This window comes from Eleginops maclovinus, chromosome 12 (assembly GCF_036324505.1).
Source record: "Eleginops maclovinus isolate JMC-PN-2008 ecotype Puerto Natales chromosome 12, JC_Emac_rtc_rv5, whole genome shotgun sequence".
Lineage (NCBI taxonomy): Eukaryota > Metazoa > Chordata > Actinopteri > Perciformes > Eleginopidae > Eleginops > Eleginops maclovinus.
In genome coordinates, this window is record NC_086360.1 from 28486760 (window position 1) to 28502511 (window position 15752).

General features: G+C 42.2%; 1 protein-coding gene across 1 annotated transcript in view; it reads right to left on the reverse strand.

Annotated features, from left to right (window-relative positions):
• The window catches only part of adam28 (ADAM metallopeptidase domain 28), a 37792-nt gene that overhangs the window by 3236 nt on the left and 18804 nt on the right, over positions 1-15752 (reverse strand). The window contains 4 exon segments of the mRNA XM_063897499.1: positions 12048-12204; positions 12402-12507; positions 13417-13612; positions 14106-14195. Of these exon segments, the coding sequence (XP_063753569.1) occupies positions 12048-12204; positions 12402-12507; positions 13417-13612; positions 14106-14195 (549 nt within the window).

Genomic DNA, 15752 nt, shown 5'->3' on the forward strand with positions numbered 1-15752 from the left:
ACCCTAAGAAGCGACTTGGCTTTATGCCACGTATACACTGAACTGGCCGGAAGTACTGTTACGACTTGAAGCAACCAATAGGAAGAGGCAACCGCTGGACAAAGACCCATCACAGATGGGGTTGGGGTCTCTTTTGGCTCGGACCCACGGACAGTGAACACATCGTGAATTCTATTCATGTTTTGGGCCTGTTCTAGTGTGTGTAGAGCTTTAGGGCCACAGCTGTGAAACGATTGTAAAACCTTCCACTACATCTTTTTTATTAAACACTCCTTTATAATTTTTACGGGAGTTTTGCCTTTTCTTTTAAACCGACATCCTGGCTTCAAATAAACGAACACATTTCTACAATTTGGTGACCCCGACGTGATTTGAAAGGCCAGGCAGGACGGAGATTGGAGGGAGAGCTGACTCCTTAAGGCACTCACAGGCGCGCCATTAACATACGGTAAGCAGAACCAGTTTATTTCAAATTCTGCATAGTTTAGACAGAACTTTTAGATGTGAGTGCCTTGAGGCGAGTCGATTATCCTAACATAACTGTCTATTTAAAGTTAAAAGGTCAAATTAAATATTGAAAAACTTGGGTGTGGTCCTCGGTTTTACAAGAGTTTTTTTCGTTGTTTTGTCTTGTTTGTCTGTGTTTGTCCTTTTTACGCCGGAATTAGAAAGAGATTTAGGTAAAATTAATACGTAAATATCGATTTAAGTTTGATAACGTCGTGCTAATTAAATTTGGCAGCGTAGATCCAGATTAAGGTTTTGGAGCGTATTTTGGCATTAATAGTATAATTTTGTGATAAAGTAAGTTAAAAGTCCTAACAGGTTAAGGCCTAATCGAGTGATTAGTGAGTGGGTCAGTAAATGCAAGCTTTGCGACAGAATTACGTTGAGAATTGTGACGACATCCCAATAGTCTCTGATTAGCGTGTTGCGTTATTGAACAGTCATAGTTGGTAAATAGTGTTAATATTAAAAGGAAGACTTCTCGGCCAAAGAAGCGTAGTATTTGGGATTTAAAAATCCCCGACATTACTGTTTGTATAAGGGAAAGAATAGGTGAGAGAGCACGAGTTTGAGTCTCGGCGTCTACACTCATTCTGGAACTTAACAAAGCATAGTTCATAGATTTAGAAAAGATTTGTTTTGTGGTACCAACTACAACGAGAAGAGCTGAGGTTGAAGTCCCTTCTCTATCTGCGATTGTTTTGAAGAGTACTTAAATTATAGGGCATGGAGAATTTTTAAATTATTAGTGTAGGGTTAAGTGTTATGTGTAATAGTAATCACAGAGTTTTTTAAAGAATCAAGCAGTGTTGGGCCTTCGTGAACTGTGCTGTTTTGCTTGAAACCATCTGGAAACGGGTTCTGTATTCCCCTCCCCCAAAGTCCTTTGTCTTTAATAGGCTAACCTAGTTAGTGTAGTCTGTTAGCATCAGCCATTAACAGAAAACTTCAGAGGAAGTAATGGTCAGAGAGGCTAAACCAGACAGGAAGTAGCCACTAAAGAAAGAAAAAACAGTGCCCCTACTGGATGAATTAATATACCTCTCCAGTATTATTTCAGGAACAAAATAGCACCCTCTGTTGGAGGTATTGAATAACACACATTGAATACCTCAGGAATGAGATAGCACACTCTAGTGGACATATAGTATATTGTTAAACTAAAATACACAAAACTTTTATTAGCATTATCACTAACTACATTAGTGGCTGATGATAGGTATTGCATTTGACACATACTGAGTAGTTTAAAATTATTATAATTACATAGTGAACATTAAATACATTACACACGTCAATTTTCATAAACATCATAAATAATAATAAGTGCTACTTTAATATTTTATTTTGATATTGAAAAATTTAAGGTGTTTTTTATTTTTTATCAAACAATTTTAAAATTTAAATAGAACTTTGGAAAATTTCTAAATTTTTTAAACAAATTAGGACAATTTTTGTATTAAATAAGGGTGGAATCTTATAGAAATACTGGTCAGGAAATTATTAATTAATTATAGAAAATAATAATAAAATAACAAATTATAGTACAATGACGAACCCAGAGTTAACCTCAATACTAGAGGTAAGAGGCATGGTAAATGCAAGATCGGATGCTATAACAGATCCGAAAGAAAGAAAGAAAGTAAGGAACCAAATAGAGAGCATGATGGATCTGTGGCAAGCAAGAGGACTGATCCCAGCAAACGATCAACCAGGACCAACAAAAGTCCACAGAAGAGCCATAATGGCCTATGAAGATGGAGAATATATTCGACAGCAAACGGCATGGAAGAAAGCTGGAAGCCCCACATGGTACTCACCTACTAAAAGGGCAATGGACAAAGCTGAGAAAAGAAAAGCAAGAGCAACGAGCCTCCTGCTCCATCTGAGATATGTCACTGTAGGACCAATAAGTAGCATGTATGTGGTACAATCACCAGAACCATCAGAAAAGGAGGGAACAAAGGCAGGAAAGCCACAGGAAGTTCCAATTGCCCAAACTCCAAAGCTATATCCGAATCTGGCTGAGATCCCCTTGGCTCCCCCCCCCTTATCTATCAGAGAGTAACATCCCGCCCCAAGTTCGAATTCAAGCCCCAACTTTTGATGTCCACGGAGGGACGTTGCATATGAAACCACGCCCCCAAACGGAACTAGCGGAAGGAACGGACTATAATTCCCTCCCTAAGTCTCAAGTAAGTCCACCTCCAGAAGAACTAAACTGGGAACCATCACCTGTAGACCCCAGGAGGGCATACCAATACAACGGCCTGGAGAGTGAGTCAAAAATAAGAGAGAGACAAGTTATCAGAAGAGTTCGAACTGGATATAATACTGATTCAGAGGGCGACGGGGAAACCCTACAAGAGCCTACGCAGAGCCAACAAAGAATAGACAGCATTCGATGGCAGCAGGGCAGATCCAGTGACACAGACGATGATTTACAAGAAATCAATGAAATCCACATATTGAAGGGGAACTTAACAGTACGAAGTGCGGTTCTACAATCCCCGGAAAAGGCTAAGGCCCCAATGCTACCATTGGTGACAGTGGGACCTGGAAAGGCAGGTGTGATATATCAACCTTGGACACACAGAGACATGGAATCGTTGGTCTCAAGATTACCTCCTCTCTCAAAAGGGGGTCAGAAGTGGATCACTGAGTTGGAGAAGTTCACTGCCCAAGATCACCTATGTCTAGGAGATATGAGGGCTCTCTTGGGAAGAATAGAAGGAAGACTGGACATGAGAAATGTGGATCACCTGGCCCAATGTGAAGACCGCCCCGATGAAACTGCACTTAACCACATTAGGACCAGATATTGGTCTGCCATCACTCATCTCTATCCAACTAAACGCAGTTTGGTACCCCTAAATAGCCTTAAGAAAGAAACAGAAGAAGAAATGCATGCTTTCCTAAAGAGAAGTGAGAATATATGGATGGAGAGCACGGGAGAACGCCACGATGCTTCTCCAGCGGTTAAGATGCTGTGGAGAAATGCAGTAATCAAAGCCCTGCCAACGAGTGTACAGAAAGGTCTGGGAGAAATTGTGGGATTAGACACAAAACCCACTGAAGAATGGAGAGAATACTTAATTCACCATGACCATAAATACAATAACACTATAAGGGAAAGTGAAGAAGAAATGAAGACACTGTCTAAAAGACTCCTGAAGATGCAACTGGCGGAGAGAAGATCAAGAAAATCTAAAAAACAAGAAGACAGTAAAGCAAATGGGACAGATGTCAGATATGGCCATACTAGCAGAAGAGGCTGGATGGACACCCCCACCTTACATAATGCAGAGACCAGCAGGATACCAAAATCCACGAAGAGGAAGAGGGGACAATAGGTCCAGAGGAAGTGGAAATGGGAATAATTGCTGTTACAAATGTGGACGGTCCACACATTGGATAAGAGATTGTCCACTAAATTGGCAGCAAGAAACACGACAGTATTATGCCCCACAAAATCAGCAGACATATCACCCTGGAAACAACATTCCACCAAATCAGCAACAACCACCAAGGTACACTCCCACACCGTATCAACCAAGAGGAGGATACAACGGAAATGGCAGAGGCAGAGGAAATCAGGGGAGCACAAGAGGAGGTGTCCCCAACATGAACCAGATGCCCATGTCAGCCTGGGAGAGTTCGGAACAATGAGGAGGCCCAGAGGATCCAACAACAGGTGAAGCAATTCCAGCCCAAAATGAACCAATGGTCACCTGTGAGATTGAGGGAGAAAAAGTAGCGATGATGGCAGACACTGGGGCTACCGCCTCCTGTCTGACTTCATTACGAGGAAAGAAGCCTCCACTCTCTACCAACACCCTCAAAACAGTTGGATACTCGGGAAGAACTGAAGTACAAAGATATACAACGCCATTGGTCACAAGGATTGGAAAGCAACTCCTGCAACACTCATTCCTCTACGCCCCTAAGTGTCCCGTAAATCTACTGGGAAGGGATCTTCTTGTGAAGTCAGGAGCAAGAATTCTATGCACCCCAGATGGACTGATCATCCAGTTTCCAGGACAAATACCATTATATCAAACCTATAATGGCCAACAAAGAATCCTGTTCATGTCGTCCCAATCAGAAGGTGACGAAGAAAATAACACAACATCAGTGTTCTGGAGCCGCCTCATTACCACTGAGGTTGATACCCCTCGTGTTCAAAGAACATATATGGAATGGAAGCCCATGGATAAACACCTTGGGGCCGTATGGGCCTCCACCAGATCCCTTACATTGTACATACAATTATATACAACGTCCAGATGAAGAATATCAGGAAGCCTGGATGGAAGATAAAGAAGGGATTACAGAAGAATTGACATTGGCAGACATATATGTGGGACCACAAGGGGTAGCAGCAGCTGTACAACTGACACAGGAACAACAACAATGGTACGTCCTATCTAAAGAATCTGTTCCTCATGTCACCTTGGCTGTGGCCATAGGCACTGAAGCTAGATCATTGGGACCAATGGTGAAGACAGGCCTGAACACAGAATGGATACCTACACACTCACCCCTCCTGTGGAGATCAAAAGATCAAACGATGTGGAGAATAGGAAATAACAGTGTGGAGAAAGGCCAGCTGGAAAGACAGGAACTGGATAGGGATCATGGAAGAGAACATACAAACCATCCAGACACAGAAGACATGCTGTCGCAAATTCCAACACACCTATGGACCACAGGAGATTATGATGTAGGGTTGGTGGATCATGAAGTGACCGTGGAATTAAAAGACCAACAAAACCCCCGCTGGCGCCCTCAATACAAATTGAAGCAAGAACAGATGGATGGAATTGGGAAAACCATTGAAGGATTATTGCAAGCAGGAGTGATTAGACCTACCTCCTCACACTGGAACACCCCCATCTTGCCAGTACCAAAGGCTGGAGACAAAGGATGGAGAATGGTCCATGATTTGAGAGAAGTGAATAATGCGACCAAGACTGCTAACATCCCTGTGCCAGATCCTTATGTAGCGTTGCAGAACTTAAATCCAAACCATAAGTACTTCACAGTCATAGATCTAGCAAATGCATTCTTTTGTTTACCATTAGATCCAAAAGTACAAAATATGTTTGCTTTCACATATAAAGGACAGAGATACACTTATAATCGCATGCCACAGGGATTTAAAGACAGTCCAGGGTTATTCAATCAAGCCTTGAAGAAAGATTTGAGTACTCTACATTTACCAGAGGGAGTAACTCTGATACAGTATGTAGATGACCTTCTTCTGGCTGCACCAGATGCTGTGACATGTTTGTCTGCAACGAAACAACTACTACTCCTATTAGCTAAAGTCGGATATAAAGTCAAACGAGAGAAAACACAAATTGCAAGGAGAACAGTCACCTTCTTGGGGAGAATGATTTCTGCAAACAGCCTCACCCTGACACAGTCACAAAGATCTTCCATCCTCTCTCAACCAAAACCGAAAACAGTTCAACAAATGCTTGCATTCCTGGGATTGACGGGATACAGTAGGACTCACATACCGGACTACGTGAACCTGACACAACCATTGAGAAAAATCGTTGCAGATGCTGGAAACCGCAATCTCTCTGCCATACTGGAATGGACGACATCGGCTGAAGAAGCCTTCATTCAAACTAAGCAAGCTCTAGGTCAAGCAGCACACCTCTCAACCCCAGACTACTCCAAAGAATTTCTCCTTGATGTTTCTGAATCAGAAGGGATAGTGAATGGAGTTCTGTTTCAGAAAAAAGGGGGAGTGAGACAGGTACTGATGTATCACAGCTCAAGATTAGATACCATAGAACTAGGGCAGACAGGATGTGCAAGACATCTGGCTGCACTAGCAAAGGCAATTGAGAAAACTGCGCATGTAGTAATGTGTCACCCACTGAAAGTAAACACCGAACATGGAGTTGTGGCATTTCTGAATTCACAAGCGTTTACATTCTCTCCAATCAGAAAGATCAAGATTCAAAGTATCCTCTTGCAACCACACATAACCTATGAAGTAGGCCTATCCAATATGGCCAAAGGATTGGTGTTGGATGATCACACACCCCATGACTGTGAGTTTGTGTCTCAGAAGGATCTGAAGATAAGAGCGGATCTAGAAGGGGACCCTCTGGCTGAACCGGACATCACTTTGTTTAGTGATGGCTGCTGTTATAAGGGGGATGATGGAAATGTGGCCTCCTACGCAGTTATACAGCAGGAGGGAGAACATACCACACTCATAAAAGCAGAGATCCTCACTCAACCTGCTTCAGCTCAACTAGCTGAAGTAGTAGCACTCACCAGAGCCCTGGAGCACTCAGAAGGAAAAGCAGTCAACGTCTACACAGATTCAGCATATGCCCACGGAGCAGTGCATGTAGATGGACCCCAGTGGATAAGAAGAGGGTTTCTGACATCAGCTAAAACACCAATAAAACATGCCGAGGCATTAAAGCCCTTCTGAGAGCTGTACTCCTACCGACGAGAGTTGCAGTTATCAAATGTAAAGGACACCAGGCATTGGATAACACAATCTCAAAGGGAAATGATGCAGCAGATAAAGCAGCAAAAAAGGCAGGAGGATACGACAAACAAATGATAAGTACAAACAGCAACACGCAAGGAGAGCTGACCTCTGAACATATAAGAGAGATGCAGAAAAGTGCGGGACCATATGAGCAAAATCAATGGATTCTTAAAGGTGCAACAGAAGTGGATGGCCTGTGGCGAGCACATGATGGCCGCTTAGTGGCACCTGCAAAATTATGCCACTTGCTTATACAACAGTCACATGGCCCCACTCATGTAAATATATCAAGAACCACAACAGACATTGAGCAACAGTGGTGGCATCCTTACATGAAAGAGATGGTTGAAAACTTTGTCACTGATTGTGACACCTGTGGAGCATTTAATGTCAAAAAGGCATATAGGTGCCCAATGGGAAGATTTCCAGTCCCAGATGCTCCATTCAAAGAAATTTGTATTGATTATACAGATATGGGAGCAGGACCAAGTAATCAGAGGCTTTAGATACATGCTGGTAATGGTTGATCGGTTTACCAGGTGGATTGAAGCCATCCCCTGCAGGAGAGAAGATGCAAAAACGGTCATTAAGTGGCTCCAAACAGAACTCATACCACGATATGGGGTTCCACGAGTAATCAGATCAGACAATGGTACACATTTTACAAGTAAACATTTAGGAGAGTGGAATCATATTTTGGTATAGTTCACAAGTTTGGTGCAGTTTTATCACCCAGCATCTCAAGGCATAGTTGAGAGAGCCAATCGAACTCTAAAAGGGAAAATTGCTAAAATAACTTCTGGTACTAAAATAAACTGGGTTGACGCTTTGCCTTTGGCACTCATGTCAATGCGAACCACGCAGAGTGCCAAAACACATTTGTCACCCCATGAACTGTTAACAGGCCGACCAATGCCGGGACCTCTAAGGGAGGGGGGATATGGTCCAGTTTTGGACCTTAGACAGATTGAAGTGGATGATTATGTCAGAGCTCTGAGTAATATGATTGCAGTTTTGTCTACACAGGTTCGAAAAGCTGAGGAGGGACCGTGTGAGACACCAGAAGAGGCTCCTGTCCGACCAGGTGATTGGGTGAGGGTCAAGGTCCACAAACGAAAGTGGGCAGATCCTAGGTGGTCGGAACCGTGCGAAGTTGTTGAACGAACTTCTCACGCGCTCCGGGTTAAAGGTAAAACAGGAGCAAATTGGTACCACCTTACACATTGTGCTCCCCACAACACCCCCTTCCAGAACACTTTCGGAAGTTAGGATTGATTTGGCAGAGCTAAGGCAAGAATCATAAACGTCAACAGGGAAACAGTTGAAAAAGCAAATTCCCTTTTGGAGTTCAGAGGTTCCCATAGAGGTGGAAGCCGCTAACTTTTATTTTTATTTTTGTTTTTGTTTTTTATTCTATTACTCACATTATATTTTGATAGTTTTACTTTTATACGCTGTTGTGTATCTCACAGTTGGAAATCTTGTATAATCATGAATGTGTGTAAAAATGTTTATACAACCAGTAATAATGCAAACCAGAAATGGGGTCCTCTAGGGTCTAAGGTTAAACTAATACAGATAATCATGCTCATGGGGTCCTTTATGATTTGGTGGGGAGTACAGCACATTGGAAATTTGTCTGAAAAAGGTGAACAAATTAATCTCTCTCAAGCTCTATTACAGGAACCCCCCCATCTCCTCAGGCCTCAAAGATCAGCAGACCCAGGGGATGGGAGGTTAGTAATCCTGGTTCCAAGAGGAGAAGCTGTAACTGTCAGTCTCGATTTGTGTGACGTGGTGGAATGTGGAAAGGGTCCACAAGACTGGACAGGACATGATGTATATGGTTGTATTTTCCCCTGGGGAACACCAGATGATAACACCTGGTGCCCTCAGTGGGACATAGTATACTGGAATTCTAGGTCTGAGGGGGACACCATTTCCCCACCTACAGGACAACAGGGGACGTTTCAGACTCAGATATCCTTAGCTAAGGGGCACCACTATGGGGACAACAACCGACGAAATCCCATCATAATCTCATTTAAAGACACACTCACACATCTATTTAGAGCCAGGGAAGAAACATCTGCATTTCATCTAATATTGGGAGTTGAGGTTCCTGGAAAGGATCCTATGGGTTCAGTCTGGGTTGAGATAATTGAACCACAGGAGGAGCTACTCCTCCATCCTACCCCCGAGGAACCAGCAGATTTAAATTCTTCCCTGATGACAGTCCATGATATGGGAGTAGCTCAGGCTCACTCGCAGGAGAACCACAGACTGGTGACATATTTGAGTACATCGACGGTGCAGAAGGTAATAGCAGTGGAGACCGGGTATGAAGACACTAACGCTTGGTTAGATTGGGTTGTGTATTCGGTAGAGCAGAGCAAGATGTCAGACTGCATGGCATGTGCTGCTGCAAGGCCCAGTCTTGGCACTGTGCCTTTCCCTCTAAATTCCTATACTGATCCAAGAGGACTATCCTGCATGTATAAACTTTATGAACAAAAATCCCCAGTAGGCTGTACTGATATTGCGCTAATGTACCCCATCATAAAGGTAAATGACATTCCACCCAGTTTTTACTCCTTATGAGGGACATTATGATTGTATTCTGAAGAATCACACGGGAGGCACCTATATGGGAACATTACGGTGGTGCAATTCCACAACAGCAGTAACCAACCAGGGCCTTCTTGCAGGAGTTGTTGTGGATAATATGCAGTATCCCCGGGCAGATGTTTGGTGGTACTGTGGTACCAAAACATTATATCCAGTCCTTCCCCATGGTTGGACTGGAACATGTGCACTGGTGCAATTGGTGATGCCCTTCTATGCAGTGCCCATGACCGCCAGACAGCTAACACAGCTTGCACTGCACCCCAAGACCAGTAGAACGAAGAGGTCAGCCCCAGGAGGGAGTTTTAGCTCCTCGGTTTACATTGACAGTATTGGGGTGCCCAGGGGAGTCCCAGATGAGTTTAAAGCTAGAAACCAGATAACTGCAGGATTTGAATCAATATTTCTTTGGCCTACAATCAACAAGAATGTAGATTGGATCAATTATATTTACTACAACCAGCAGAGATTCATTAACTACACCCGAGACGCAGTAAAGGGGCTGCACGAGCAGTTGGACAAAACCAGTCTAATGGCTTGGCAAAACAGGATGGCCTTAGATATGCTTTTGGCTGAAAAAGGGGTGTATGTAAACTATTTGGAACTCTGTGCTGTACTTTCATCCCAAATAACACCTCCCCAGATGGATCCGTAACCAGAGCATTAAAGGGACTTACCACCCTGAGTATTGAACTTGCAGACAATAGTGGAGTGGAAGACCCCTTTGTAGGAGTGTTTGAAAGAATGTTTGGTAAATATAAGACTCTGATCATGAGTGCAATGTTATCCATAGCAGGAATGGCTACAATTTTGATTTTATGTGGATGTTGTTGTATACCATGTATTCGTACCTTGGCTAACCGATTAATCACTACAGCCCTCTCAAGAGAACAACATCAAGGTCAATTTCTGTTAAGAGAACAGGTACATTTGTTGATCGGAGAGCAGGATGATCCACCTGCATATACAGACAATGAAAATGTGGATGTGGTTTAAGTTGAGAATTACGGGTATTGGGACAGAAAGATAACGTAATTTGATCGGGACTATTTTCATATGGTTCGAATTCAGAATCCTGCTAAACTCAGGGAGTGAGGTTTTATGATGATACTTTACAAGCAGGTTATATTAACGTTTCAGTATTCTAATATAGTGTGCCTTTTTAAGGGATAACAGAGCCCCTTATTTCTTCTTAAGTATTATGACTATTGGTGTATTAAGTAACCACGTATATGAATGTTCAGGTTTATTTAATGATATTGTATCACTGTGTAAAAGTAGGACTTATTTAAGTGCCTTATACCTCAATATGACATTACCAATTGTATTATGTTGTGCCAAAATGTGACTTGAAACCAGACAATCTATGTTAAGCTAAATGACCACTATATTCCATGAAGCTGTCCAAAAGGAGGGTGTGGAGAGTTCATACACTGAAGGGTTTGTTCTCTGACACACAGATTGTGAAGTATTTGTGTATTTTTTGCATTGTCCGTCCTGATGTGATTTCTATGATGTTTACTGTTCGGATGAAGAACATATTGATCATTATTAATATTTACACACCTTAAAAGGTGTGTAAGGAGGGAATTGTAGGAAGTAATAATCAATATTCCGAGTAACTGCAACACTGTCTTATTTTGAAACACTGTCTTATTCTGAAGTGCACTCTTATTTTGAAATGGTCAACTCGTAACCGGATGCAAACGACATTGAATGCAACATTGCTGGCGCTTGAGGCCGGACGGAGGAAAACTGTGGGTTTGAGCGTAGGTTTCCTCAACAAGCGAAATATAAATACAGGGTGAACAGGGGAATCTCTTGTGGTGTTATACATAAAACACACAATGAGTAATACTCCTTATTGCCACTGTAATACCCTAAGAAGCGACTTGGCTTTATGCCACGTATACACTGAACTGGCCGGAAGTACTGTTACGACTTGAAGCAACCAATAGGAAGAGGCAACCGCTGGACAAAGACCCATCACAGATGGGGTTGGGGTCTCTTTTGGCTCGGACCCACGGACAGTGAACACATCGTGAATTCTATTCATGTTTTGGGCCTGTTCTAGTGTGTGTAGAGCTTTAGGGCCACAGCTGTGAAACGATTGTAAAACCTTCCACTACATCTTTTTTATTAAACACTCCTTTATAATTTTTACGGGAGTTTTGCCTTTTCTTTTAAACCGACATCCTGGCTTCAAATAAACGAACACATTTCTACAGAGTGCAGTTTTTGCAAACGTGTGCATGAGGAAAAGGAAAGATCACAGGGCTCTAGGTTAGCCTTCTGGGGTCACTTCAGAGGCCAAGTCATAGGACACGATGCCCGATGTTTCCGCTTATTTTGATGTGTGAACTCGTGGCAAGCACCGAGATCCGGTTACCTTTCCATCCCCACATTTGGTCCCCGTGTCCACCTGGCCGTAGTCTTTGGTGTAGTCGCCAAAGAACGCCGCCTTGCACTCCCCGACTCGGACCATGCGACCGTAATTCGGGCTGCCGCTGCCGCCTTCACAGAAGAGCTTCCCACAGAAGATGTCTCTGCAGAACAACAACAACAAAATCCATCACAGCTAAGACAGGAAACTCTCTAGACTACTTCCTCTGAATAAAAGCCGACATGAAGAAGTCGTCCTTCTTTTTCCAAGTCATTAACTTCTAAGTGAAATGTATCCCACAATGAAACCATGCTCCATCACCAGAGCCCCTCACTATGAATCTGTGCTGCAGAGACTCACACTGCCTGGCAGGGGATGAACTTGTCGTTTGCTGGTCGTTGGCAGAAGGAGTAGTACGTTCCTCTGGTGTTATGCTTGTAGCAGAACGGACGGGCCTCTACAGCACCTGTGGACAAGAGAGGATTTTATTTCCGGTATTGCAGAACATGGGCCTGTAGTGGCCGCGAGCTGAATTGCCAAAGTGGTGATCATTTATATTTCTTGTAGAGAAGGTAGTGTGGAGGCATCCATCCTATTGTTGTTGCAATGAGATAAATAACCCCTTATTCCCACATAGCAACACTTGGAATCGTGTCAAATTTGACCTGAAGATTTTGATTCCCTCATACTCAAAGGCTCCTCTAAAACCTTTACTACATTACATTTAGCTGACAGTTATCCAAAGCCACTTATAACAAGTGCAAAAACTAGAAAGATTCAAACCCTGAACACAGAGAGTGCAGCTGTATTCACCCCAAGCACGTCATACCATTATCAGGGCTGGTGAATTAGTTGCAAGGCCTAAATTAACTCAAAAAGTGCTCCTTTTTTTAAAGAGGGGCCTCATGATCATTCTGACTTTTTGGGTTTCAAGCAGCGGGTGTCAGAAAAGTTACCACAGGGATAACTGGCTTGTGGCGGCCAAGCGTTCATAGCGACGGCGCTTTTTGATCCTTCGATGTCGGCTCTTCCTATCACTGTGAAACAGAATTCTCCAAGCGTTGGATCGTTCGCCCACTAATAGGGAACGTGAGCTACGTTTAGACCGTCGTGAGACAGGTTAGTTTTACCCTACTGATGTTGTGCTGTTGTTGGAACATGGAAACCCTTTCCGGACTTCAATGATTCCTTACATGATCAACTTGATACCGGTCAGACAGGGTGAATATTGCAGCAGTGAGAGTTTTATATGAAACTTTTTGCTGATTTGATTATTTGTTTTATGTGGTTCTCTTTTGCAGAATATATAACACTTGATTTTTAGACTTGTTGGACTGCAGGAATCGTGCACATTGTAGGAAGAGGAAGGACTCACTTGCTCCGTACAGTTTGATGCACTGGAGCGGCCTCTGGGGACACTGACCGTTGATGCAGTACCCCAGACCCGCATCACAGGGGAGCCCGTTCACCGCGAACACGTCCTCGGGACAGCTGCTGCTCTTCCCATCGCAGTTCTCCGCGAGGTCGCACTCATCCTTCTTAGAGCGACATTCCTGGGAGCGAGGAGACACCTGAGAGGAGGCGGGGTCACGTTACAAATCATGGATAAGGAGAAACAACATGTTTTAAAGGACCTTCTTTGACTCCATAACTGGATTTTGGAAAACACCAACAAATAACTATAAGAAGTTTATTTTACTAACTTTGATTTTTTTCTAACCGTAGATTTCTCCTCAAATTCAACAAAATGTAGCATTAGATTATCCCTACTTTTATATTTAAACATAAGATTTCAGAGTACTTGTAATAATAAATGGTTTTCAGGTATTCCAGTTCCTTCCTCTCTATGTTCTGAAGCTGTTTTCAGAGGGTTTTGTTCACAGATCGCTCACATTATTATTCATACACACTTTATGATATACCTGAAACTCCCACTGAAGATCCTCTCATGGATATAAAGAAAGGAATAGAAACTTCCTCTAGAGGGATTTTAGCCTTTACAGACCATTTACATGCACTAAAACCTATAAAACGCTCTACAGGAAAGAGAACACAGGGCCTCACCTGACAGTCCTGGCAGCACTCCCCCTCTGCACACTGCGCTCCCTCCCTCAGCCTGCAGGTGGTGGCGTTGCAGCACGTGTTCACGCACTCCTGTCAACAGGATTCAGAGGTTTGATTCGCCACATGCAAAATAACTACAGCAATGCAACTTACAATTAATGGAGCCATAAGAAAACAAGGAAGTAAAATAGTTACACAGCGATGAAGGTTATACATCAGTCATCCTCCCCTTCATCATGTGTGTTTAACTTCTCTGTGTTAGGTTCTTAACTTTCACAGTTCCTCTGATTTAAAAAAGGTCTAATTGTCTTTTAAATATAGGCAGCTTTATCGTCTTGTTATTCTCTATTTGCTTTTTATTCATATGTTTTGTTTCTTTGTATTTTCTCTAAATATATTTAATTTAACCTTTTTACTTTTATTTATTTATTGTTATTACTCTTTTTAATTACTCTTTGTATTTTATAGAATTATTATTGTTTTAATATATTTATTATTCTCATAATTTTATTTATTGTTGTTTATTGTTGTTTATTATTACAGTGTTATTTTGTAAACACTATGTCTCGTTCTCCGGTCTGCAGTTGTTGAGGGACTGTTGTTGTTGTTGTTGTTGTTGTTGTTGTTGTGGTGGTTTCGTGTGTTGTGTATTTGCTCAGCTCGTCTCAGATGCTGTAGAGTTTCAGCTGCAGTCTGCTGTGCTGACTCCCAGCAGCAGGTCTGAACAGAGGCTCAGGTATGCAGGAACGTGGAGAAGATTACCGGTGTGATTATCAGCCGCTCAGTTCTAACTGATGAGTGTAAAACGCATCAGAAGAAATACAGAAATAAAACACTGTGACTTTAAACACTTCAATGTAGCCTGTGCAATTTATATCCCATAAACACTCGTACATATTGTATTACACATGTCACATATTGAAGTACAATGAATATCTGATATGTTTTTATTGCACGTTTGAACTTTCTTCTATTATGTTTATTTAACACTTTTGATCCATTTTTATTTGACTTATATTGAAGATTTTACTGGAAATGATTTTGTCTATTTCCTTTTTTTAAATCTCTTTATTGAACTTTTTATATTTAATTATAAACTAATTCCTACTTTAAGCTCTTATATTTATATAGAGACTTTTTTAAACTCATCCTTCATTTGACTCTAAAATCAAGCAAAAATGTTCCCCAGGATAAAAAAATACTCTGATTCACTTCTTGTCCTTTTCTTTCACGATGATCACCAAATACAAAATAAATACTCTTTCACTTTTGAGCAAAATACTCCATTTCTCGATGTTCAACACAGACGTCTTCAGAAGAGTTTAGAGATGTTGCTGCATGTCGGTCACTAATTACTCAGCACAGAATAACAAAGTGAAGGTGTTGAGTTCAGACGAAGGAAAAATGTTGATGTGGTTAGCTCGGAAAAACATGGCCAGGCCCAGACACGTTTCAGATGAGAGGAGGAACACCTCACAACTGTCTCCTAATCACATTTTTGCAGGTTGCATGTTCATGTTTTTGCTCAGAGATAGATTTCACAAAAACACTGCAGAGTAAAGGCCAGCATTAAACAGCAACTGACATTATTGACTACAGGGGAACCTGCAGCAACAGAACTCTGCAGAAAGAAGGGATGGTGTTGCA